Below are 26,660 nucleotides of genomic sequence, written 5' to 3' on the forward strand. Positions count from 1 at the left end.
GTCTCCATTTTCAGCTGCGCTGCGATAATACGAGTAACTGTATTGGTCAACCCGTTTTTTTTGCTTTTTTTTTAATTTTTGGAAGACCTTTATTGATAAGAAGTTACACATACAATCAAGCGCGCAGCCTGAAGGCTCAGAAATGTAATACATATCAATAAGGCAAGTCCGTCAGGATTAATTACAGGAGCATTGCGGTCTAATTTTCAAATTAAAGTCTGAAGGATAAATGGCCTCAGGATATCAAAGAGCAACACATCGGTTCCGGCCTCATGAAATCAGGAGTAAACAGTATACAGTGCAAAATATCGCCAGAACCACATCTCGCCGCAGTTAAGAATCATCATGGAAAAGGCACATATCGGGAAGCACAGCGGACAGCAAGTAGTTATCAGAACACAGTGTCCCACATTTAGGAGGCAAAAAACTACAACCAGTTCACAAAATGACACAATGAGTAGAACTCCCAGATCGCGCCGAACCCCAATCCCCAATAAAGAATGGGGTATATAAAAGGAAGAATGAAATAAAGAAGAAGAAGAAGAAGATAGAGGGCCATAGAAACAAGAGTAACATAAAACACGTCCCATCCCCCAACCCCCCACCATGCATACCAGCGGAAGGCCACGGGCCCCCCCTTCCTCCCCCCCATAGGCATGCCTGTCGCCCCAAGAAGAACCCCAAAAGAGGGAAAACGGAGGAGGGCCATAGCACCAGCCCCTTGTACACCCCCAACTCCAGAAGCATAGGCCCACTTAAAAGGAACGTGGGCTCCAACCTACGGTCACCCCAACCACCCACGGTCTCCAGTGCAAACAATAATCCACTTGGCACCAAGGTCACAAAGAAGTGTCATAGTTAATCAGGAATCAGCCCTGGCCAGTACGAAAAAAGGCCAGCAGTCGACCCCACAGGCTCTCAGGTGATGGCAACAAGTCCGCAGTTCCAGGATGGGCCATCCCGGTTCGAAACAAAGACCAGAGTGATGATACAGGAGCGGTCTCCCTGGACACATCCACGTTCCGCAAGCAGGCAAAGCGATGGCAATCAGGCAAGCAGGCAGCCAGCAGGAGAGTAAATGGAGGAACAAAATCGCAGTCTCTGTCATCATGTTCCCCGGTACCATCAACATGTACCCTGCGCGCCTGGGAATCCACAGTTGCAGCAACCGGGAAGAAAGCGGGCTCGCGATCCGCAGTGCACCCTGCTGTGTCCAGTTGTTCCTCGGCAGGGGAGAAGGTGGGCTGCGAGATGTGTGCAGTCGCCCGCAAACCCTGTAATTCAATGCGCCAGTCTAGGAGGGCCAGCCAAACGTCCTTCATCGTGGGCGCCATTTTCGCACTTCCAGCGCCTAGGGACCTCGGGCCTCACACAACAAAGAAATCCGTCCCATCGGCGGCCCGGCAACAGCAAGCAATGCGCGGCGTGCAGAGGAGCTTGGAAGAATCACAAGCAGGGTGTTTGCGCCGCAGTAGTCGATGTCGCGCTGAAGCGAGGAGTCCAGGGAATGCCACGGGGAGCAGTTTCGGTTTCACTACTCGGGCCGCCGGATCCTGATTGCCGATTGAGGCCGATGTTTACGCATTGCTGGGCGGCTGTAGCACTACCCAAGGTCCCGGCTCACCCCGGAGGAAAGGCCAAAAACTTGCAGACGGCAATGCACGGCCGTCAGAGGCGGTGCGAAGGTCAGAGTAACGCGGTCGGGCTCCGCCGCAGTTCCGCTGCATTGGACCGTGGCTGGGGTACAGGATGGTTGCCAGGATAGCGTCGGAGGTGAGGGCGAGCTGCGGAGCCGGGCTTCTATGCGGCCATTTTGGCCGCCGTCTTGGCTCCTCCCCCGGTCAACCCGTTTTTTGACATGCATTTTGCGGCACTGTTGCAACACTGAATTGATAGTACACGAGTGCAGCACGATTGCAAGAAATGTATCTGCAAATACCTACCTTGCTTAAGGATTGGTATCGTTTTAGATGACAGTTTGCACAATTCTGCGCGGCTTTCAATTGGATGTGTTAGTTGAGATGCAATATTTGCAATATCGAAGCACTGGCACTTTAACACTGCTCATTTACAAGCATCAGCAATTAAAGAATAGGTTGGAAATACACATGTGTCTCTGCCGGGCTACTGTAGTCATGACATAAGGACAGCAGCATTTCTCAGCTGTTTAACAATACTGATCCTATGTGAGAGCAGGCATGTCTCGCCCGAGTTGTAATACTGATTAACGATTCACCATGTTGCCAGAAATAAAAGAGAGAAGTCACAAGCAGAGAGAGATTACTCCGTAGATGAGCAGCCCCGAGGCTGGGCTGCCCTCCTGCAGGGAAGAGCTATAGAGGCAGGAAGGCACAATTAACCGTGAATAGGAAGGAATTTGAAAAAATAGAAAAAAGCCGAATGTCAGTATTTGGCCTACAGTGCGCTAGGCTCACACTTACCTGGCCACGTTGTATATGCTTTAATGGACAGTGCTGTTATAGAACATGTGTGTGCATGGGTGGGACCAGGGAGAACAGCCGCGGCGGTGCAAACGAGGGCAGAGAGCAGGAAGACTGACTAAAAAGCACCGGTAGGAGAGAAGTGAGTGAACTTGAAAAGTGGTTTGGTATAGAAACATATTTATCCCTTAACCGCATGCGTGCTAGCGGTTTTCCCGCTGAGCGCTGCGATTTTAAAAATCTTGCGTTACGTGACATGGTCAACTCGTCACACGCACAGCGCAGGTAACGCCCATGACGAGCTGACCTTGTCTCACGCATCGAAGGGGTTAAAAAGGCTCTTACAAATGTAAGAAGAAGAGAGCACCCTGTTCGCACCAGCTCCGATCGGACCACAGCTGCTGGTCTTTTCCAGCTACGGCCGATGAAGAAAATTAATTGGGGCAGAGTGAAAGCCACAGCAATTAATACAAATTGCTCTCCATTCCAAACAATGCCTGGGAGCTGCCTTACAGTTGTTGCTTTTCTGCTTAGATTAACTTCATCAACACTAAACCTTTCTCAGCACTATGCAATATTAAGATTTCAAAGTGAATGTCATCTCTGGTCACATTGGTCAACAGCAGTACACGCAAACCGCCCTTCAGGTCGTGAACCGTAGCAAACCTTTAACCGCGGAGGACATTCCACTGGGGTGCTACCGAATCTGAGGTGTGCGCAGATCGGACTGCCCCCGGCCGTCCTTCTCACATGCCCACCGTGACGTCGCATGGAAAAGGTTAAAAGAAACAAAGTGTGCGTACTGGAGATTTTTTTTTGGAACCAATAAAAAAGCAAGGAATCCTGCCTTGGACCGCCAAGGTCACTGAGGCACACGTAAACTCCATCCTGTCTGCCCATCTCTCTCGTAATAATATTCTTGACGAGAGTCAAAATGGGTTTCGCTCACAACACAGCACTGAAACTGCGCTGCTCTTTATGACCGAGCATTTGCGGTCAGTGCTGGATGCGGGGCAGACTGCGGCGCTCCTATTGTTAGACCTGAGCACCGCGTTCAACACGGTGTCTCATGACATTTTGATGCGGCGCCTGGAGGAAGTAGGTATTGTGGGGAAGGCTTTTCAGTGGTTCCACTCTTTCCTCTCGGACCGGTTTTTCAAAGTAGCCATTCCACCTGGCCAGTCCTCTCCACTCTCTGGGTCTGGGAGTCCCTCAGGGCTCTGCCTTAGGCCCCACACTATTCAACCTGCATGTGAAACCGCTGGCTGCTGTCGTCAGGCAATGTGGCCTTACCATGACATCGTACGCCGACGACACGCAGCTGGCGGTGACACTTAGTGGGGACCCTGAGGTGAATGCGCCCAGATTCCGTGCAGGACTTATAGCTGTGGCCAACTGGATGCGCAGCAACTGCCTACAGCTTAATGCTAAGAAAACCGAGGTCCTGATTTTAGGGAAGCAGGCGGAACTTTGGGGAGATCAGTGGTGGCCTCCCGAATTGGGGGTGTCCCCCATTCCAGCGGCCGAAGTTAAAAATCTGGGGGTCTGGCTGGACTCTAACCTCTCTTTCACCAGTCATACAAAGAAGACAGCAGCTACCTGCTTTGGTATTCTGCGAGGACTGAAACCTGTCCTCAAGTTCTTCGACCCTCCCACGCGGCAACTGGTGGTTCAGGCCTCCATCCTTTCTCGGCTGGACTACGGGAGTGCTCTGATGCTTGGAGTTAATCAGGCTGAGGCTACTAGGCTTCAGAGGGTGCAGAATGCTGCTGCACTGGCCATTGTGGGCCTTCCGAGACGATGTTCTGTCTCCACTGTTCTGACCTCCCTTCACTGGCTTCCGGTCAGACAGAGAATCAAATTTAAGGCTCTCTGTCTGACATTTAAAATTCTGAAGCTTTCCTCCCCTCCTGCCCTCGCGAGCCTTATCTCTCCGTATGTCCCCACGCGGTCCCTCAGGTCTGAATCTCACCATCTGGCGATTAAGCCTAGGTTCAGACTGAGTAGGATGGGAGGACGCTCTTTTCGTGTTCTGGCGGTTGATCTATGGAATTCCCTTCCTGTACACATTCGTGCCCTAAATAGCCTAACTCTTTTCAGACGCGCCATTAAAACCCACCTGTTTGCTTCTGTTAATTGATTCTTTTCCCTTTTCAGCTTTGACCTGTTATGTTGTGGTACCTGATCAGGCGCCAGGACGCCCCTTCGCTGGGGCAGCTGTGCGCCGAATAAAAGTTATTAACATAACATAACATAACAATAAAAATACAGTAATTAGTCCCTGCTCTGATTGACCACTAGGAAGCAAGGATTTTTAAAGTACGCTGAAAAACAAATGAAAAGCCGAGGTGGACTTTTAAGTCCACAAAGTAATAAGTATATACAGGAGGTCTCGAAAGTTCGACCTAAAAAAGCGAGCTGATATACAACTTACCCAACAAGAGACCCCATGAGTGGGAAAGTAGGGAACACTTTATTTCAGATATCAGTCTCTTGAATCCTAACATGTATATAGCTTACTACTCAGACACTTCAGCAACTACGGTTAAAGTATAAAACATTAATTCGGAATAAAAAAAGAAGGTATGAAGAGAAATGTTGGGCAAATATGTTGGAGGTGATTGAATCCAAGGATGCGAGAGGGTTCTGGAAATTAGTCCAAGAGAGTTTGGGCTGTAAAGCCGGTTCCTTCGCTTGTATGGTCCCAGAAGATGATTGGGTAGGCTATCTGGAAGAAATCTATGGAAGATGGCCGACACAACCAATACCGGGAACCTTAGGTTGGCCACGGATGATATAAAGGACCACTTTACCCCAAGTTATATAACAGATTATAGCTAGTTTGAACCTTACCCGTGCCGCAGGACCAGATAACCTCCCAGGAGTGATAATTAAAACGAGGCCTGAATAGTGGGCAGAGTTCTTTGCAAAGATGTTCCTGGTAATCCAGGATACGGGAATCCTCCCAGAAAGTTGGAAGGGTGCAATTATAAGGCCTATTCATAAAAAGGGTAGCCACACAATACCGAAAAATTATAGGCTTATAAACCTCCTCGATATAGGGGAAAAAGTCTTTGCAAAAGTAATTTTAAATTTATTAAAAGATTGGGCAGAGGAAAACCAAACCATCCCCCCGGAACAGGGAGGGTTTAAAGCCGGCCACTCTATCATCGACCATTGTTTTGCTCTTTGGGCCATAGCACAGAAGTCAATGGAATCGCAGGGTAGGTTGTTCTGTTTCGTTTACTTCTGTGCAGCCTTTGATCTAGTGGACCAGGAGCTGCTGTGGGAGGCCCTAATTAGTCAGGGAATTCCTAATGATATACTGCGGCTGCTACAAATGCTCCACACTAAAAACTGGGCACAGATAATTTTAGACATAGATGGTAGTCTATCAGGGAAAATAGAAATTGGAAATGGTCTGCGTCAGGGATGTGTATTAGCTCCCCTGTTCTCCTTGTTCCTAGCAAACCTACCATCAATGTTGGGGAACAAAACTGGGGCAAGCCCGAAACTAAATGCCAAGCAGATGCCTACTCTAAGCCGACGATCTGGTGATTATGGACCAGACCGAGGTTGGCTTGCAAAGAAAAGTAAATGCTTCAATGACTACTGCTTAAGAAAAAAAACTTGTGATAAATACGGATAAGACCAAAACATTGAGCTTTGGCCGGAGGAAAACTGAGCTCTCATGGTGGATTGGGTCAGAAAAAGTGGAATCAGTAACAGAATATATACTTGGGGTTATGGCTCCAGCAGAATTTGAAATGGAATACCCACTTAGAGGCATCTAAAGTAAGAACCTCTGCATCGATTAGCGGTCTGATATTGTTTAACAAAGCCTATGGAGCTATGACCGACAAACCAGTGCTAAAAGCCTATGCTGCTATTGTACCCCGGCAATACTTGTATGGTGCTGAACTGTTGTTCCTAAGTGGTAAGGAAAACTGGGATGTGGAAGAAGGTAAAAACCTAAAAAAGTTATTTACGCTCGCCCGGTCAGCAATGGTTCAGGCAGTAAGACAGGAACTAGGCCTGACTTCATGGGGTATACAAGTTGGTATGGCTCTTTTGCGCTTTGGCAACACCTAGAAATAGGCGCAATTACCAAAATATCTCAATGGGGCAAAAATGAAATACAGGACAGCGAACTAAAATGGGCAAGAGAGACCAGGGGGAAAGTAACAAAGCTATGCTTGAAGATGAGAGTTAATGTGTGCCCTACTGTCTCCGTGGCTAATATTGATAAAAAGTTACTCAGGTCGACGGGGAAGGAAATATCGCATGCACAGGACAAAATCTATCTTGAAAGTAAAACTTCGACCAGTTTTATGATTGATGCATGGAATAATGTTTATTGCTTCCCCTACATAGATAAGTTACCGGACCGTCGATTACAAAATGAGGTTCTGAGGGTTAGAATTGGGGTTAACCCTTGTTATATGAACAACTCGGTAAAGCGGACCATGATCAATGAGGAGGGAAGCTGTACTTGCTCTTTAGGGTCCAAATGTGATATGCTGCATATCTTATTTGATTGTCTGAAGTTTTTGGACTTGCGTATCAAATTTTTAAAACCGATTCTTATGAAATATGAGATTAAAACTAGGACCCAGGCTGCGAACTGATGACAGAAATGTCCCACTTAGATATTGCTGTGGCAATGGGGAAATATATGCAAAAAGTGAAGGCAGTTTTATATCTTTTAAACGAGTTTTAATAATTAGTATTTTTAAAATATGTTTTTAGGGTGTCCGATTGTTAATGAAATGTTTTATTTAACTCTTTGGATGAACTTTTTATCGATATGTATTGTTTGTGGACCAACGGTCCAAATAAACGTGAAATAAACTTGAACTTGACTTACTACTCCTACGTAGAGTTTTAAAGCACTTGCCTACAAGGGCAGAGTGCAAAAGGGTGTAAGGATAAAGTTGCAATGTGTTGTATTTGTTTTGATAACGTGTAAAGTGTTTCAAGTTTGTGCATGGTGACCATTAAGGTCTGGTATATTTTGTTTTCGCTTACTCAAAAAAGGAAAAAAAGATAGCTCATGTTGCATTACATATTCAAGGCATCCTCACACATGGCTGTGTTTGAATGATGTCTGCAGGTATCTTAATGAGTTTACCTTAGTTATCCCATCATGGTCCGCATCATTTTACCAGGCTCACAATAAAATCTTGCTACATGGAAAACTCATGGTAGGAGAGATTCTTACCTCCAATGCTAAAGCAGTCTTGTCATAGGCACATGGTACTCGTTTCTGAACTGCTATGGCATAAACAGGTCCATTCAGCATGGATGGCAATGGGTTGGTAACAGCGCCAGGGGTGCCCGGTAACGAAGGTAAAGGACTGGTGGTTTGGGGCTGAGCATAAGCATGGGCAGGCTCGGGAATGCCATAGCTGTTTGAATTCCTGTGTCCAGTTCTGGACGATTTTGGGAGCTTCTCTACGTACGGAACAGGAATCATGCCAACACGGCCATCCTTATTTCGTGCACGCCACCACTGGTCTTCAGGTCTTTCTAATATCACCAACACTTCGCCCTTTTTGAAAGGTAGGTCCTCATCGTCATTCCCAAGGAAATCATACAGTGTCCGCACATACTCTACATTGTCTTCAGAGGCTGGCAAGCTCGAAACCGATCCAATTCCCACCGTTGGGTTTGGAAACCTAAAAAAGAGAAAAGCATTTATTTTTAAATAAACAATCAATAAAATGGCATTGTTTGACGCTTCACGATAAAACAGAGGATGCTTAAATGAGTTACTCTGGAATTTCTTTAATTGGAAAAACTGAACAATATGATAGCACCATTTTCAATGAAGAGGGAACGTATATGCATTTCACAACATGTTTGGTGGTCCTATGGGTGGTGAGAGGGGTACGGGCATGCCTATGTGAAAAAAATGCCTCAAATAAGCATGATTAAAAAAATAAAATTAAAATAAAAAGTTTCACTTGACCCTTCGGTACAACTTATACGGCACTTTCATTAATTTGGAGCATGGGGATGGCGCAGACAAGCAGCAGTCGTAGAGCCATGCAGTTGACATGGGCTGATAGCCGAGTAAACTTCCAGTAGCAGAAGAAAATTTGCATTTATAAAAATATATAATAAGGTCGCGAAAAAACTACTCCCAAAACAAATCAATGCCTGGAACCGGGTTTGCAAATAATGCCAAAAAGTTGGCATCAATGGTGCTGGGGCAGCATTTTTCACTAAGCATGGCGTCAATCAGTACCCACTGCACAATCAATATTTCAAAACACAAGAGCAACCCATATGTCCCTGTGAACTGGGTATTGGCTATATAGCTTTTAACAACTGCTCACAAGGAACTCATTCTTAAGAAATTTCACTTGAGCAAGTGTATGTTCTTGCAAGTATTCAATCCTAAAATGAAGAGATAACTATAGGAAAACAAAATCTATTCTGAACATGTAGTTTAATTCAATATTCACAAAATCAGAACAGTAGTAGCCCACAAGTTTTAACTGGTTTCACTCACTTCAGCCCAAGTGAGTTACATTTATTCATTTATAAACAGTATTTTTTGCAAAAGTTATTTTTTTTTTATAAAAGTACGCACACCATGTGTGTATATGAGTACAGAACATTTTTTCACATATTTGTGACAGATGTCACCCCATAACCAACGTGTTATTTTAAAAAATGTGATTTAAGGCCAATCATGTCTGGATGTGGATCGGTTTTAGAACCAGTAGGTGAATACATAAATGCCTTTAAGGATTTTGTTCCTATCCTTGACACGTATGTTAGGGACAGCACATACATGATCAACCTCATTGAAGGAGCAGAATACAATCCTGTTAAAGATATTCTAGTCACCATAGACATAGAATCATTGTAAACAAACATTCCACAAAATGACAGCATTGAAGTATTAAAAAAAAGTCCTTGACTCACACCTTGCTCCTTGCCATGTACCCACAGCAAGTATTACTGATCTTCTCAAAATTGCATTAACTGCTAACTATTTTTCTTTCAACTCTACATATTAGCAACAATGTTCAGGCATGTCCATGGGAGCAATTTTTGCTCCAAATCTAGCTAATCTGTATGTTGGAGATCAACAAACGTACCTATATAAATACAAAAGATAACCCATTCCATGAGAACATCAAATGTTGGAAGCGTTATATTGACATTATCTTCCTGATCCGGAAAGGAAGTGAAGACAGACGGAAGCTTTTTATCACATATCTACACAGCTGTCAATCAGCTTCAACTTTCACCTTCAACATTGATAAATAAAAGGACTGCCTTTTTTTGATCTGGAGGTCAAACAAAGAAAATGCACTAGTTGTGGGTCTATACACGAAACCAACAGAAAAAAACAGTTTCAATACAAAAGTTTCCACCCTGGAGCACTAAAGGATGGGCTGCCATATGGCCAATTTTTTAGATTACGTTGAAATTGTACTGAAAAGGAAGATTTCTTCCGTGAAGGGAATATACTGAGTTTCAAAATAAGAGAAAGGTTATCCCAAAAGATTGGTCAAAACATCTGAAGAAGGTGTGGTACAGGCCAAGAGAGAAAATATTAAAACCTAAACAGAAGCCCCTGTAACAAAAACATCTGTAACTATCTTTTGCCCACACAGTAAACAAATTGTCCAAACTATCAAGCAGCATTGGCCTATATTAAATACCATGCATATTTTCAAAGAGCAACTCATGTTCTCTTACAGAAAAGCTAGAAATATTAGAGACCATCTAGTACATTCGGACACGAGCATACGCGCACAAAGCAGCACTATATAACAAACCTATGGGGATTACCATCCATGACATGTCACTACAAATGTGGTGGTTGTACAGCTTGCCAAGTCACCACTGACACCAAAGACTTTGTACATGAAGACATTAAGAGGAGACTGTCTCGTTCAGAGCAGATATAGGTCCCAGCTACCACTGTGAATTGCAACACCACTGAAGCTTGCTGACCTGGTGAGTGTACTAACACCCTCAAGTATCATTATACTCCTTGAGTAGTAGTTGGGTTATTAAAAGAATTTTCCTTAAACTTTTAGGTATCAATCTAAGGATCTAAATAATTCAACTCTGACTCACTCATCCCCTGCCACCAATGCAAATTGATTTACTATTGTAGTCAGCTGATTAGATGAGTGGACTACACCTGCATACTCCATGAGTAGGATTACTGAAAGCAATTTCTTAAATTCATAGGCATCACTTCTACCATGAAGATAATAGATTACAGGTTGCCACAAGAATACTGATCACTCTAGGACAACCACCTTGATACCAACCGATATATATGCAGGTCCTTTCTTGCCTATTAGCAAGACGTTCAACATTGAGCCTACACCGGACACATCTAACGATTGTTTTGAGGTAAGCTCTTTAGGCGCAATCAGGTCCTTAATAGCACCCGCACACCACGCAATTCTTATACTAATATCCATATCCTCCACAGTCCCGAGGAAATTCTTGTCCTGAAGAGACCCTATTACACTCAACTGGGTCGAAACATCGTTGACAATAAAAAATGCTAGTCTTTAAGCACTATAAAACTAATCTGGAAATTGAACCAGTGTAAAAAAAAGGTGTCGTTTCATTCCACTAACCCTTTGTAAATGAAGGCAATTTTTTTTGTTAAATAAAACTGTTATGGTCACTTCACTGGGGTCACATCTGTCACAAATATATGAAAAATGTTTTGTATATATATATATATATATATATATATATATACACACACACACACACACAATCACATGGTGTGCATACTTTCATTTTTTAATAAAAAGGAACTCAAAAATAACTTATTTTGCAAAAAATCCTGTTTATAAATGAATATGTTACTCGTTTCAGCTGAAGTGGTTTAAGCCAGTTAAACCTTGTGGGCTACTACTGTTCTGATTTTGTGATTATTAAATCAAACTACATGTTCAGAATAGATTTTATTTACCTATACTTCTCTTCATTTTAGGATTGAATCATTGCGAGAACAAACATTTGAACAAGTGAAATTTCTTAAGGAGTTCCTTGTGAACAATTGTTGAATGCTATAGTCAGTACCCGGGAGGAGAGAACACTACGATTGGTGAACTCCAGATAGTTTGTAGTTACCTAATGAAAAATCCCTCCTATACCCACCTCTTCCTTTGCTAAGGCCCGCAGCGACATCCATTATGATGACCAGCATCAACAGGTTTCCCCTGAGAAGTAACTAGTGGGGGCCGCGCCTTAGTGCTCCAGGGTGTGTAAACACAGGAAACCTGTGCCTGAAAGATTCCATAAAGAGCAGCATCCCTGGGACTGTTCTCCACAGCGTTGCTCAGTCATATCCCAAAGCATCCGGCTGTACCCCATACTGCATTGCCGCTTCCTAGTGTGTGTCCCCGGTGCACTGCGGGCTTGGTACTCAACGCTTTCTACTCCTATCCATGGACCTTATTTGGTGTCCAAGACTATTTTTCCTCGCATTTACTCGCTTGCAAAATGTAATTTATAATAAACGCGGTTCCTATTCTTTCTTTTAATATAACTCTCGCTCTATTGTGCACCATGAAAACGGGGAGGAAGACATTTAGTTTCATCAAGTATAAACAGACGTTTATCAAGCGAGTTATTACGACGATAATTTATTTATAAAATGGGAACAATTGAATAGATATTGACGGGTAGCGTATAGTAAATCGGGTCATTTATTGCAATTGCTCTTGGACCAGTGAAGCCCACACGAAGCGATATCAAAAAGGTGAAAGCAAGGTTAAAATCAACAAGTTAAAAAAGGTTCTCATCTTGTAGTTTGCATCAGTGGATGGTTCGAAAGGAATGCCAGGTAGTAGACACTGTCCATTTTAGATGTGTTAGAACCTAAAGCATCGTGAAACCTAGAAACGTCCAAGTGCAGCTAGCCCCCAGGTTAGATAGACGCCCCCTGCACTGGTGTCTCGCATTCATCCATCTCTTCCAGTGACTAACTTATGCAAGAACAGCTCTGTAGGGTTGGCTTGTTTCTTTGAGTGCCGTTTAAATTATAAAAAAACACACTTGAGAGGCAAAGCTATTCCTCTGGCTGGCTCTGAGCTCTTGACAGAAAGACACCGACCCTAGCCTGACGCCAGATTCGTCGAACGACACATCCCTGCGCTCGGGAGACTGCCTACACATCCTTCAGGTCTACTACGGATCAGTAAAACATGGCTTATCACCCGACTCAAAGTAACTCCGTATGGGATAGTGCTGCTTGCCTTCTGAGCCTATGGCAATATCTTCCAAGCGCTGCGTATACAGCAAATTAAGAACAAATGCGTACCTCTTGAAAAGTGATAGATTACCAAGGCTGCCCAGAACTTGTAAATCCAAGTTCTTTTGCGAGTTGATTGAGCGAGTTTCAGAAATTAATTGACTCGTGAAATTATACTTCCATAATTATTAATTCTATTAATATGTTTGTGCATGATTTTTATTAACCAACCTAGAATAAAATGCAAACATGACACGAGGGACTAATATCTGCTCTATGTTGCATCTGCAAGTACGTTGAAAAATAATTTATTAAACTTGTCTAATGTTTTTGTCAACATTAAAAGCGGCTGTTTAATTAATGGCATGTGCTTATTTTATATGTGCTTTTGTCTAAGTCGTGTCTTTTTGTTTGGCAAAAGGCTCATGGAGAATCCTGCCGGTCTAAAAGAAGATGGTAGAATATAAAGCTGCATATATGTGCTTAAAGCTAGATAAACTAATGGGTTAACATTAGTAATGGTGGGTGGGTAACAGAATGGGTCTCAATTCTCTAATTAATTACCGTCTTGTGTTTGTTTAAATATTAGTTTCCGTATGGGCCTTTTCCTTGAAAGATGGCTCGCTGGCAGTGCTGTTAAGATAGACTTGACCAGAGTGAGGCCTTCACTCATGTGCCGAAAAAAGAATGTTTCCTGTTTAAACAAAGGAATAATGTGCAGAACTGTTAAAGGTCGAGTCGAACGTGTTCTTGGAGAGAGCACCAAGGACAGAGAGCCTGTATTGCTTGCCAAGTTCAGGAAGTGGAAGTTCTTTGGCCCAGTTTAATGTTTCAATTCTAAGGAAGCTAGAAGGATGGAATCTAAGAACAATAAGGGCTTATGATGTGCCCTGGACTTGGTCAGAAACAGAAAGATTTAATGTGGTCTGACGGCCGTCAGCCAATCAAAAACACAGAAAGACTGAAAAAGTAATACTTTTTGCTGAGATTAGTTAGTTAGAAAGAAAGGTATAAAAACTGGCCCCATGACAAGAGTGCTCCCCACTTTCCGATTCCCAAGAGACGTGACATGCTGATGGACTTCTTATCCACGTAAGGATTATAGGGTTTATGGACTTTACATTTTCCCCTTCTAGGTGAAGTGAGTTAGTTAGGGAAATAGATTTAGGGAATAAAAATCGTTTGAATAATATTCATGCTTCTGTGATTATTTTGAATTGACAGTTCAATGTGCCTTACTTAATAAAAAACTGCTACACTGCTGATTGCTAATTAATAAAGTTACTGAATAAAATACTCATTCTTTGAAAAATAAAATAGATTTTAAAATGTCAAGCTGGTCTTGATTATTTTAGTCTAGTTACCATCAGTTAATCTATCGACCTTAGTGACTTAATTGGAATGTTTCCGATATAATTTATGAATATGATGAGGATATACTGCAGTTGTATATAAAGTGTATATAGTTTATGAATAGGTTTGATTAATTAGGTCACATGATTCAGTTGCCTGATATCTGGTTTCTTATGGGCCTTGTGAGAGTTTATGATTAATGGTGAGTATTGTGGTGTTGGGTAGTGTTGATGAGAATTTCAATAGTGGCGCTGGATCAGAATCCTCTCACCGAAGCAATGGAGGGCGCGAGATCCTCCTTGCCATGGCCAGGCTATCCGATGGGGCCGTGGTAATAGACTCACTCTCCTAGCATACACCAGCCTGGATGCTCCGTTTTTACTAAACAGCGTTTCCCTCCCTGTTGTCATCTGGCTGAATCTTTACAGACTCAAAAGGCTAAGAGAAAAGCCGCTTCCAACTATTAGTTTCATGCTCCATCTCGTTCTGTACTCGAGACCTCTCCTTTACCTAAAAGCGCTAAACAGTTAAATGACACCCCCGCAGACCACTTAAACAGACCTTGAATCTAAGGTTACCAGATGACAGCCACCGAGAACACAGCTCCTGTCCTGGACTGTCTTAAGCAATGCATTCTGGGAGTAGCAGTCCTGAGCCGTTCTACTGACCCCAACGCTCAGTGGTTGAACACTGTCGTTGGTGACAAGGGGTCACGCAGGGGGTAGGACGTGCTATTTAAATACCATTACGATTAAGACTGGCTGCCCTGATGCGGACCCCGCCACCATGTCAGCCCCTTCCAGCACCCAAACGCTACCCGCCCACACCCCCTCCCAGCCCAGGTGTTACCTGGCGGCCGGCTCGGTCAGCGTGGTGGTGTCCAGGTAGTGGATCTTGTAGAACTCGAGCAGCGCCGGCAGGTTGTCGAACTCCTGGTCGCCGATCTTGAAGCGCCTCGAAGGCAGCAGCGAGTTGATGATGTAGTGGGAGACGCGCGAGTTCTCGGACACGGAGAGCACATAGTCTCCGGGGCACGTGGACGAGTCCCGCACCAGGAAGACGCCGTGCCGCTGCCCCTGCAGCCGCGCCTGCGCCTCGTTGCGGGACACCGGCCCGAAGTACCAGCTCGAGCGGTCCGACGAGTCGAAGCGGGCCGAGGACATGGCTTGGCAGAGGTGGGCCCTGGGGCTGCGAAGGCGGCGTCACCGCGGGCTCGCGCGCGACTCTCCTGACAGGGAACGCTGAGGCCTCCTCAGCCTAGGCGGGTGCGGCCCCCCATCCTCCGAGTGCGGATAAGGAGCCGGAAAGGCCGGTGTAGTAGCTGGCTTGCAAGGCGCGTGCCGAGAGCTCCTTAACTGCGAGTCGGAAAGTCTGCTGCTTACCGCACTGACAGAGCAGGTCGTTCGTCTCCAACTACTACTACCGTTACCACAGTAAAAAAAAAAATGGCGGCTGCGCGGTTAGAAAAAAAAATCTACTCGTACACCATTTGGTACATCCGAGGGGCGCGCGCCTCGCCACTTCCCTGCCTCCACCCAGGTCTGGCTCACCCAATAGAAAGCGCGCGCGCGCTCTCGACTTTTACACTTGTGGTCCAGTAAGAAGCGGAAGGAGGGGTGGGGGGCTAGCGCTCTTCTACGCCTCTTGCTCAGACAGACTCTAGGGCGCGCGTGCACTCAAAGGAGGTGGGGTTAAAGCAAGGGAAGTGGAGGGGTGCCGACAACGAGATGTCGCTACTGAACCAGTCGCGTTGTGAATTTCACTCCCCCCACCCATTGGAACAATCTCTGTGAAACTACTCGGCAGTCGGCACCGAAAGGGTGCACCCTTTTCCGCCTATAGGAAGGGCGAGAACTTTTTGATTGGATGCCTCGGGGTGCACGTTTTATCCCGGATACTCCCTGCAGCACTATTGGCTAGATCGTCTGACGCAAATGAACGTCGAGATTGAACCCGTTGTAAGCAGGCCCTGTTAGATGGAAAGTTGGGTTTCCCTGCCTGTTTATTTATTTATTTATTTATGCAATTTTATATAGCGCGGACTTTACCCGAAGGTGTCAGAGCGCTTCACATAAGTCAGAGCGTCAAAGGAACGTGCCAGTCAAGGCACAATATTATTGATATTTGGCGTTTTACTTTTTAGCAATTATTTTACATATGTAATACCTTTATAACTACCTTGTGTTTTTTTGGGGAAAGTCGTCTAAGATGTTTATATTTTCAAAAAACACATGCTCATCTGCATTAGGACGGGAAACAGCCACTACACCGTTTCCACGAATGCACTAACCATGCATGCTTTACAACGCATGCATGGTTACCACTATAACCTTTACCACGCATTCCTTTACTACGAAATACTTAATAAATGGTAATGCCATGCATGGTACTTGTTAGCGTTGTATAATCATATAACCCATTAGGACAGTGAAGCTAATTTATTTATGGTGTCATAGGTTCCTGCCAAAATGACATCGCCTTGGTACATAGTATGTCGAAGTATGAAATAACACACAGTTTTTGGGATGTCATGTGAAAGTAATACTGGTGACATGGATTTAAGTGGTACAGGTTCCTCAGGGCATCAGACCTGGCTATAATTAAAATTGGTATTAACACAGGTCATTATGGGGCCTAGGGTGACCAACCGTCACTAAATTTCACGGACAGTCCGTAATTTCGTCCGTCTGTCCGTTGTCCGTGAAGGATTCTTTAACGGACGCCATTTGTCCGTAATTTTAACCGGTCGCAACACCCTAAAGCCGGCACAGCTTCCCTTCTTGACTCCTTTGCTGTTGAGGTCAGGTGTAGTGTCCGAGGCAGTACAAAAGATCACATACTCAGCAGCATTGGAGAGGCACAGCTGGATGGCAACCTTCACACCTCCAGCCCTTGATGCCCTTTTAAGAGGTGCTTGAAGGTGACTGAGACAGAGGGGCTGCAGCTTCAGGAGCAGGGGCATCTATTCAGATGCAAACAGCCCTGAATGCGTCATGTCTCTGAATTTTAGAGGGGCCACCGCCTCACACATTCCCTTTCTGCCCAGGGCCCCAAACATCCTAGAACCCGCCCTGATTATACCAAGGCAGCTCGTGGTTCTCTTCACAGAGCTTAATTACTGTCACTAAAGGTCTGGCTCACCCAATAGAAAGCGCACGCGCGCTCTCGACTTTTACACTTGTGGTCCAGTAAGAAGCGGAAGGAGGGGGGGGGGCTAGCGCTCTTTTACGCCTCATGCTCAGACAGACTCTAGGGCGCGCGTGCACTCAAAGGAGGTGGAGTTAAAGCAAGGGAAGTGGAGGGGTGCCGACAACGAGCTGTCGCTACTGAACCAGTCGCGTTGTGAATTTCACTCCCCCCCACCCATTGGAACAATCTCTGTGAAACTACTCGGCACCGAAAGGGTGCACCCTTTTCCGCCTATAGGAAGGGCGAGAACTTTTTGATTGGATGCCTCGGGGTGCACGTTTTATCCCGGATACTCCCTGCAGCACTATGGCTAGATCGTCTGACGCAAATGAACATCGAGATTGAACCCGTTGTAAGCAGGCCCTGTCAGATGGAAAGTTGGGTTTTCCTGCCTGTCAAAGGAACGTGCCAGTCAAGGCACAATATTATAGCTATTTGGCGTTTTACTTTTTAGCAATTATTTTTGTCCCGAGGGGGTCGGAACGTTAAAGGCTGAACTAACTACTGTTGGTTCTGCTGTAGTACTTGGTGAGAACAGGAAGACTGGCGGCTTCAGTAGGGGTTTTAAAGAGGGTTTTATTGGTATATAGGTTTTTTTTCATCAAAGCAAACCAGAGTCCTGCCGTGGAAAATGTCCCCAAAGAAATACTTCTTTCTCCGGTGTTCGCACTGGATTAAAGTTCAATCAGCCTCTGGGTTGCAGCGTCGTCGTCCTACGTCCGCTCCAGTACCGGCAAAGAAAAGAAACGAGGGTGAGAGGCTTGTACTAATCTGACACGATAAGAAGGACCAGGAGTGAGGGAAGTACCGCCGTGACTTTGTGCACACTCACAATATGAACGCTACGTGATTATCAGGGAGGGAAGTGCTCGTGAAAGGGTAGGGAGGTTTGTCAGGATAGCGCTTGCAGGAAAGCTTAAGTCTGTTTCCTCCGCCCGACCCAACCCGCGACCCTGCCCCGTACCTCTTGGAGCCACGCTCCTCCCGTGGGAACGTGGCGGGGCACAGCGTGGAAACGTTGGCCTCCCGGCTTGTCGTCCTCCGTCTCTTCCGGCTCCCTAGACCGTCCTTCTTCTTCCACGAGGTTCACCGCCTCTGGGAAAACGCCGTCCGTCCTCTTCTCTGTACTTCCTGCTTTTGACGTGGTGCCGCTCTCAGGGGGTAGAGTCTCGTCTCCGCGGTCCGCTGTGTTAAAGGAACCGTCTGTTTTAACAAACTGGCTCCAGCCTGATTCTTCCTCTTCAGTCCACGAACCAGACGTATCCTGTTGGGATAATGGGCACGGTAAGAGGGGGGTAGCAGTCCACAATTCCGTCTCAGCGTGAGGTTTGGACCCATGTGCCCCGTCACAATTTTACATATGTAATACCTTTATAACTACCTTGTGGTTTTTTTTGGAAAGTCGTCTAAGATGTTTATATTTTCAAAAAACACATGCTCATCTGCATTAGGACGGGAAACAGCCACTACACCGTTTCCACGAATGCACTAACCATGCATGCTTTACAACGCATGCATGGTTACCACTATAACCTTTACCACGCTTTCCTTTACTACGAAATACTTAATAAATGGTAATGCCATGCATGGTACTTGTTAGCGTTGTATAATCATATAACTAATTAGGACAGTGAAGCTAATTTATTTATGGTGTCATAGGTTCCTGCCAAAATGACATCGCCTTGGTACATAGTATGTCGAAGTATGAAATAACACAGTTTTTGGGATGTCATGTGAAAGTAATACTGGTGACATGGATTTAAGTGGTACAGGTTCCTCAGGGCATCAGACCTGGCTATAATTAAAATTGGTATTAACACAGGTCATTATGGGGTCTAGGGTGACCAACCGTCACTAAATTTCACGGACAGTCCGTAATTTCAGCCGTCTGTCCGTTGTCCGTGAAGGATTCTTTAACGGACGCCATTTGTCCGTAATTTTAACCGGTCGCAACACCCTAAAGCCGGCACAGCTTCCCTTCTTGACTCCTTTGCTGTTGAGGTCAGGTGTAGTCTCCGAGGCAGTACAAAAGATCACATACTCAGCAGCATTGGAGAGGCACAGCGGGATGGCAACCTTCACACCTCCAGCCCTTGATGCCCTTTTAAGAGGTGCTTGAAGGTGACTGAGACAGAGGGGCTGCAGCTTCAGGAGCAGGGGCATCTATTCAGATGCAAACAGCTTTGAATGCGTCATGTCTCTGAAATTTAGAGGGGCCACCGCCTCACACATTCCCTTTCTGCCCAGGGCCCCAAACATCCTAGAACCCGCCCTGATTATACCAAGGCAGCTCGTGGTTCTCTTCACAGAGCTTAATTACTGTCACTAAATTGTAAACAAACCTTGGTTCTTCAAACATGCAGTCTATAATGTAATACAATAAAGAAATGGCACCCACACTGATTAACAAAGTATGGAGGACAATCAGTTAAATCAGATCTCTTGGAGTATCTCCTTTAAGGACTGTACATCAAAGTGGGGGATGGCAAAACGAACATTTTGGAAATAGAGCCTGTCTTTTCATTGTCTTGTCCAGGAGGGGTTGAGGAGCCCTACACCACCCTAGAAGAGACCAAGATGATACTAGAATACTGCATACCCACCCCTGTGCCCACCCTGGTGGATCCTGTTCCCCCTCCTGCCCCCCCTCCAGTGATTACTCCTGTCCCCCCATGTGTTGGCTCCTGCCCCCCCTGCGGTGGCTCCTGTCCCCCCATGTGGTGGCTCCTGCCCCCGCCTGTGATGGCTCCTGCCCTCTCCCCCCTGCCTGTGAAGGCTCCTGTCCCTCCCTGTGTTGGATCCTGTTCCCCCTTCTGTGATGGTTCCTGCCCCCCCCCCCCAGTGATGGGTCCTGCCCCCCCACCCCAGTGGGGGGGGCAGGACCCATCGAGGTTGCTTTTTCAGCAACCTCGATGGAGCCGCCTTTGTCACCGCAGGGGTGAGAAAAAGGGCCATAGCCGGTTCCTCCAGGCCCAGCACCAGAGGCAGGAGAGGAGAGACAGGTGTTTTTGATGCAATGTCTCAAAAATGACTGAAGTTTTAGGAGTAGGCACCGTCAAGGATATGCCCAACTTCGCAGCGCCCCTTAAAAGGACATCATGGAATGCCACCAGGTCATCAATCGGGGACACCCTCGTGTCCGGTGACTCCGACAAGGTAGGAGAATAGTCCCTGGTACCAGAGGACCTTGTGTGGGAGCGAGATTCGTGCCTCCTATGGTGGCGTCTCAACCTCGTGGACGATCTGTGTCGCGATCTCTCCCTTCTCCCAGAGCGAGAGAGAGACCTGCCAGCCCGTGGCCGCTCCGCCGGTTTCTGTGGTGGGGTCTTCCTTGGCTCCTCTCAGGGTTTAGGTTTTGGGGTCCCCTTAGGAGGCACAGGCAAAGACGGCAGCGAAGTGGACCTCGGCGGAGGAACCTTCGGCTGCGGGGCGGGCCCATGCGGAGGAACTGGTGGCGGTGGGTCGCCTGATGGAAGCGGAGGGTTGGGTGGAGGATCCTCTTTAGGAACAGGTGGAGGTGGCGACCGAGGCCGAGATGGCGTGTACACCTCTGAGTACACCAAGCCCGGTGACCCCTTAGGCGAAGGGGGCGGAGATCCAGCCCCTTCAGCAGGTGATCGCTTCCTCTTGCGCCCTCCACTAGAAGCAGTCTGACTTCTGGGACCAGAATCCCTCTTGCGCCGTTTTGGAGAGGCAGAACGACTCCTAGATGCTGACCTCTTTCTCCTCGACGCTGAGCGTCGTTTTTCTGGCGTCGAACGCCGCTTCCGCGACTCTGGCGTCGAACGCCGCCTCCGCGACGTCGACCTCCTCTTCCTCGACGTCGAACGCCGACCCCTCGACGTCGACCTCTTCCTCCGTGAGGTCGTACGCCGCCTCCGCGACGTCGAGCGTTCCTTCCTCAACGACGAGCCTCGAGTCCTCCGTCTTGACGCTCTCGACGTCGACCGGTGCTTCGACGGCGACCGGCGGTGTCGCCTCGACGGCGAGCGCCGATGCTTGTCACTCCGTCTCTGACGTCGATAGGAAGACCTTGACGTCGACGATGACGTCGACGGTGGCTTCGACGGCGACCTCTCCAGGCCCTTCGACATCGAGCCGTCACGCCGTCTCGACCCGGAGCCCCGGGGAGAAGGGGAGCACACCACCGTCATCCCTCTCGACGTCGTCAACGCGGGTGAGACACTCTTTGCAGCGGGAGGCTTTGCAGTAGCGGAAAACGGGAGCTAGGATAGGGAGGTGAACCCGCACCCCCCACCACTTCACTCCTCGCGTTTCCCACTCCGCGGGAAACGCTTGTTTGTTCTGACTCTGGTGCTATCTCCTGGAAGGGCGGACTACCAAGCCCAGAAGGCTCAGGGGTATAGACACTCCTTCCTGCACCGCCCTGCCCCATGTGCTTTAAATCTTCACCTGGACGCACAACGCGGGACGCGGGACGCGCAACGCGGGACGAGCCGGGCCAAGGGCGGGCCCGTTTAAGCCCGTTCAAGACCGGAAGAGGCCGGGACGGGCTACCCCACTGACAACCCACACCCTGTCTTGTGAGTACTGTGGATTCTAATATATCTTGGACATACTGTTGACTCGTTTACGAACAATGCCACCTAAGGAGGTCAAGGGAAGAGCCGACACTGTTGTATTCACGGGAGCAATGGACCAATTCATCAAAAGGATGAATTCCGTTGTAGATAAAAGTATTTCCATCATGGAGCGAAGGGTTTCCCAGGAATTGGCTATTGCAAGACAATCCTCACTAGGCCAAATTGCCAACGCACAAACCCCTGTTTCCCTGGGTAATGTTGTAGCTCCTGGGGAGATTGATGTTTCGCCAATTTTAGAATCAATCATCCCGCAGGTATCTAATTATGACGCTTTACATGTGACCGATGGGAGTTATTCAACTGTATCAGAGTCATTATTACTATCTCCCCATAAATTGCCCATTGTCCCTAACTTGGTTAAAGTTCACAACACAAGACAGCAGAAAGGAGCAAACACCGGGACTATTCCTAAGGTGAAATCAGGGCAATTGAACAATCATGGTGGAAGGAAAAAGAAGGGTGCAAAAAATATTGTGCCAAGCCCAGGCATTGTGGAAACGCCTGTTGTTGTAAACCCCACAAGCCCGGCTCTTGATGTAATAGACCTAGGGGACATGATGCAAGCATCAGGAGGGCAACTAACTATGGGGGCTACGGAAGGGACGCAGATTGCTGAGCCAAATATTATTTTTGATACACTAAAACTCCTCCTACGTCCTCTTGAAGATAGGCTGAGCAAGATAGAGACACACTTAAAACGGATAGAGAGAGATATCAAGGGAACTACTGAATCCTCCTTAAAGAATCTTAGCTCCACTGCCATTCACACACTACCGAAGGTCAGGGCTACCATTACCAAGGCCCCAGCTGCTCCCGGGGATCCCCCAGTACCAATAATAACTGAGGTGACCCCCGAGGCAGCCAAAGACAAGGATGCAAAAGATACCAAAGCAAGTAGGCCAAGTAAAAGTAACACATCTCAGGGTTGTAACGAAACAAGTTCTAGAGCGGAAACCATTGTAGATGCCATAAATCTACCCCCTGAGGCCTGCCCATTTGTGGTCATTCTGGCTGGAGTGTCGGAGTTGGGCAAGCAAGAGGTGGAAACCTCTACCACCTTGTGGAACAGCGTTGTCCACTGGCTGGATGTAAATAGACCACTGCCCCCACAAATGATGGGCAGAATTCTTACTACTCGGCGGGTACCCTGGGTAGGACATTTGGCAAAAAATATAAAGGAGGATTGTGTTTTGATCAGGTTTTAATGTCTTTATTTCGATGGTAAAATCATAAAAGACAATTTTAACAAACATTTAAAACAGTTTCATTATCCCTACATAATGCAAAATCTTATAAAATATTTATAATCAACAGTTTAACCACAATTTAGGATCCACAGTTAAAAAGTTATTAAACCACTTTAGAGAAGAAACAAGACATTAATTTTAACATATCTTAAAAATATGCTTAGCATTTGCTAAAAGGTACTATACAGATTACACACTTTATCTAATCATGTGGCGATTGAGTTCCTTCTTGCTCTGATTGCCCATGCCCATCCTAAATATTTAGCCAGACATATCACAGTGAAATCAGTGGTAATTGTTTTTAAAGCCCATATTGCATCCGATGATTCTTTGCATTTCATACGTTTAAAAATGGGTTTTAGCCATTTTGAGCGTGGTTCTCTATATTGAGGACAGGCGAACAGAAAATGGCCCTCTGTTTCCTTACGCCCAGGGCAGCGGCTACAAAAACTGGTAGTGTTGTTGCGCCAGGATGAGGTGAAGGAATTGAGAGGTAATGAACCCACCCGAAATTGGTGGAACAGTTTTCTGTCCAATGGCCTGGAGATAAGGTCCCAATATATCTCACGAGCCGGGTCCAATTTAAATCTTAAAAAACGCCCCGTCAGATCTTCAGAGCTGGATGCATGTGCCAAAGAATGACGGGTTGAGGCCCAGAATAAACTTTTAAATTCCTTTTTCGGGGGGAAGTTGTTAGTGCCTGGCGAAACCCAAAGATGACTAAGACCCATATCAGACAGGCTCTTTTTCACCGAGCGAAGCCAGGGGATCCGCTCGGAGCCTCCAATTGCCTTCACCTCAGTTAACTCCTTTACAAAGAGTGCCAACTCCTCCGTAGTCCACAGACGCCTCCAGGTAGACACTACTCTATACCTTGCCATGTCTGTTATTGGGTGGCAACCCATGTCATGGCAAAGAGGGATCAATGGAGTTGATTGGGGAAGCCCCACCAGATTGCGAAGAAACCTACACTGGATTTTATACAGGCTTGAGAGATCCATAAAGCCCCATAACTCTGCCCCATAGAGTGTCGCAGCATTAATTTTAACATCATAGATTTGTAATGCGGGGGCGACCCTTTTGGTGATCGATTTCTTCTGCTCTCGCAGAAGACAACCAGTCAATTGGGCCAGTTTTAACTGCTGGGTCTCTATTTGAGGTTTCCAGGACAAGCAGTAATCCAAAGTGACCCCCAGATAGGTCATCGTGTCAACTTGTTCCAGGTTGACGCCGTTAAGTTGCACGCTACTGCGTATGGGTTTTTTCCTGGAGAAAACCATAAATTTAGTTTTCCCCACGTTTATCTGGAGGTCATTTTGGTGGCAGTATTCCTCAAAGTGATTTAGGGCCCTCTGCAGACCCCCCCTCGTCTTTGATAGGAGGAGGGTGTCGTCCGCAAAGATCAACATTGGGAATTTAGTCCCGCCAGGGATGGTGCATCCGTGTTAGTAGACCCGAAGAATTTCACTACCTGATCTATAAAAAGTAGGAATAGGGTGGGTGCGAGAACGCACCCCTGGCGGACTCCTCGTGACACTGGGAATGAGTCCGTAACTTGCCCTTGTACCCCCCATCTGACCCTGGCGAAATTGTCTTCGTGTAATCTAATAATAATGTCCACTAATTCCCCCGGCATTCCTAAATCCCTTAATACCTGCCATAGTTTTCCCCTCGGCACCAAATCGAAAGCTGATTTCAAATCTATGAAAGCAGCGAAGATGGTGCCACCGCCAAGTATGACAGTCTTCCAGAAGATCATACAGAACCTCAGGACCTGGTCAATGGTACTTGTACCAGATCTGAAGCCCGCCTGTAATGGGGACAGTATTCCTTCAAGCTCCATCCACCCAAGAACCCTCACCAGAATCATGCGAGCAAACACTTTCTGAAAGCAGTCAATTAGGCTAATCGGGCGGTAGTTCCCTGGGTTCGATCTATCGCCCTTTTTGTGTATGGGGAGAATCTCCGCCCCTTTCCATGTCTTGGGGATACGGGCACCTCTCGCTATGGTGTTAGCTATGCTTGTTAAGTAAGGTACCCAAAGGCCTATATTTGCTTTGAATAGGTCTGCCGGAATTTGATCCAACCCAGGTGCCTTCCCCCTCTTTGTTAGCCTTAATGCATACTCCGTTTCTGCTTCAGTAAAAGACAGGGTCGTATTGCTAGGATTTATTACCGGCAACATAGTCGATCTGGACAGGGAGTCAACGGCTACTGGGCAAAATTGGGCAGAGTAATGTTTAATCCAATCTTCCGGGCATACATGGTTAGATGGGGTACGAAACTCACCATCCTTTCCACATTTAACAATATCCCAGAATTTGGTCTGGTCGTTGGATTTACTGGCGTCCAGAAGGTCAGCCCAAAAATCGTCCTCCCATTCCTTCTTTGCCACCCATTGCACTTTTTTATACCTTTTCCTGGCCTCTTTAACTGCAACAGAATCTCTAGATTTAACTTTCTCGATGAGATAGCTATGGGCCTCTCTGCACTCTCTATTGTACCATTTTGCTCTTGGTGGGTTCAGGTGCCCAGTGTTAGACTTACAAGGCTTTGATAAAATAATTTTGAGTTCGGAAAAACATTTGTCATGTAAGCCCATCATCTTATGTAATTCGCCCTGGTCCCGCTCAACAGCAACGGTCCTCATATTATTTAAAGCATTTGTCACCACATTTTCAATATTGGCCTGTATTGTTACATCATTTGAGATTAATGACCACTTCACCCTCCTCCGATCATTAGATAAAGTTACAGCCCCTTGCCCCCTCGGATCTGGTTCCCCTATTCTTATCTGATTACACATTTTGAGTTTCAGGGACAGGGGGTTATGGTCACTTTCTGGGCGTATTATGATTTCCATATCGTCGATTACATTCCAATATTCCATTTTTATAAAGATGTAATCGATACGACTTTTTCTAACACCATTATCAAAAGTGGGATTGGCTTCAATGTCCGATTTGGTGCGACCATTGACAGCCCTTAGGCCCCATGTGAGGCAAAAAGCTGTCCAGTTCAGAGCGGCCTCCGTTGCTTTAACTGGAATTTTATTGGAAAGTTCTGGGATTTTCCACGTGGCATCCTCTTCAAACCCCCAGTTGTCTTCCGGCAGATACAATGGCTCAATCGTACAATTGATATCCCCTGCTAAAATAATAAATGAGGCTTTTTTCCAGCCCGTTAGTAATGTGTCTAATACACCTATCAGCTTGGGGCACCGGCCGCCAGGGAGGCCTCTGGAGTAAATGTTAATAATGAGCATATCCTGCCCCCCTGCTTTGCTCAACCTTATGGCCAGTATATCGGGATTATCTATGTACAATTCGGCAGCTGAAAAACACCAAGCCTGCTTCACCCATATAGTTAATCCCCCAGATGCCCGCCCCTTTATACCTTTTATTGCGGGTTTAGAAAAGTTTATATATCCAGCCATATAAAACGGAGCTGTAGCCCACGTTTCCTGCAGAAGTACAACCTCATAATTGCCTATAAACCCCATCCAATCCTCGGATACCAGGCGTGACTTTGCTCCAGCAACATTCCAAGACACCATATGTGAGATTTGTGAATCTAT

At 46.4% G+C, this 26,660-nt stretch overlaps 1 protein-coding gene across 1 annotated transcript in view; it reads right to left on the reverse strand.

Moving 5' to 3' along the window:
- Positions 1-15,848, reverse strand: part of CRKL (CRK like proto-oncogene, adaptor protein) — a 46,125-nt gene extending 30,277 nt beyond the window's left edge. Inside the window, exons 1-2 of the mRNA XM_086942767.1 lie at positions 14,893-15,848; positions 7,663-8,119 (exon numbers count right to left, since the gene is read on the reverse strand). Coding sequence (XP_086798893.1) covers positions 7,663-8,119; positions 14,893-15,206 — 771 coding nt within the window. The 5' untranslated portion in view covers positions 15,207-15,848. The remainder of the gene's footprint in view (positions 1-7,662; positions 8,120-14,892) is intronic.
- Positions 15,849-26,660: the final 10,812 nt, after the last annotated feature.

The sequence above is a fragment of the Lissotriton vulgaris genome, chromosome 11, assembly GCF_964263255.1.
Source record: "Lissotriton vulgaris chromosome 11, aLisVul1.2, whole genome shotgun sequence".
Taxonomy (NCBI): domain Eukaryota; kingdom Metazoa; phylum Chordata; class Amphibia; order Caudata; family Salamandridae; genus Lissotriton; species Lissotriton vulgaris.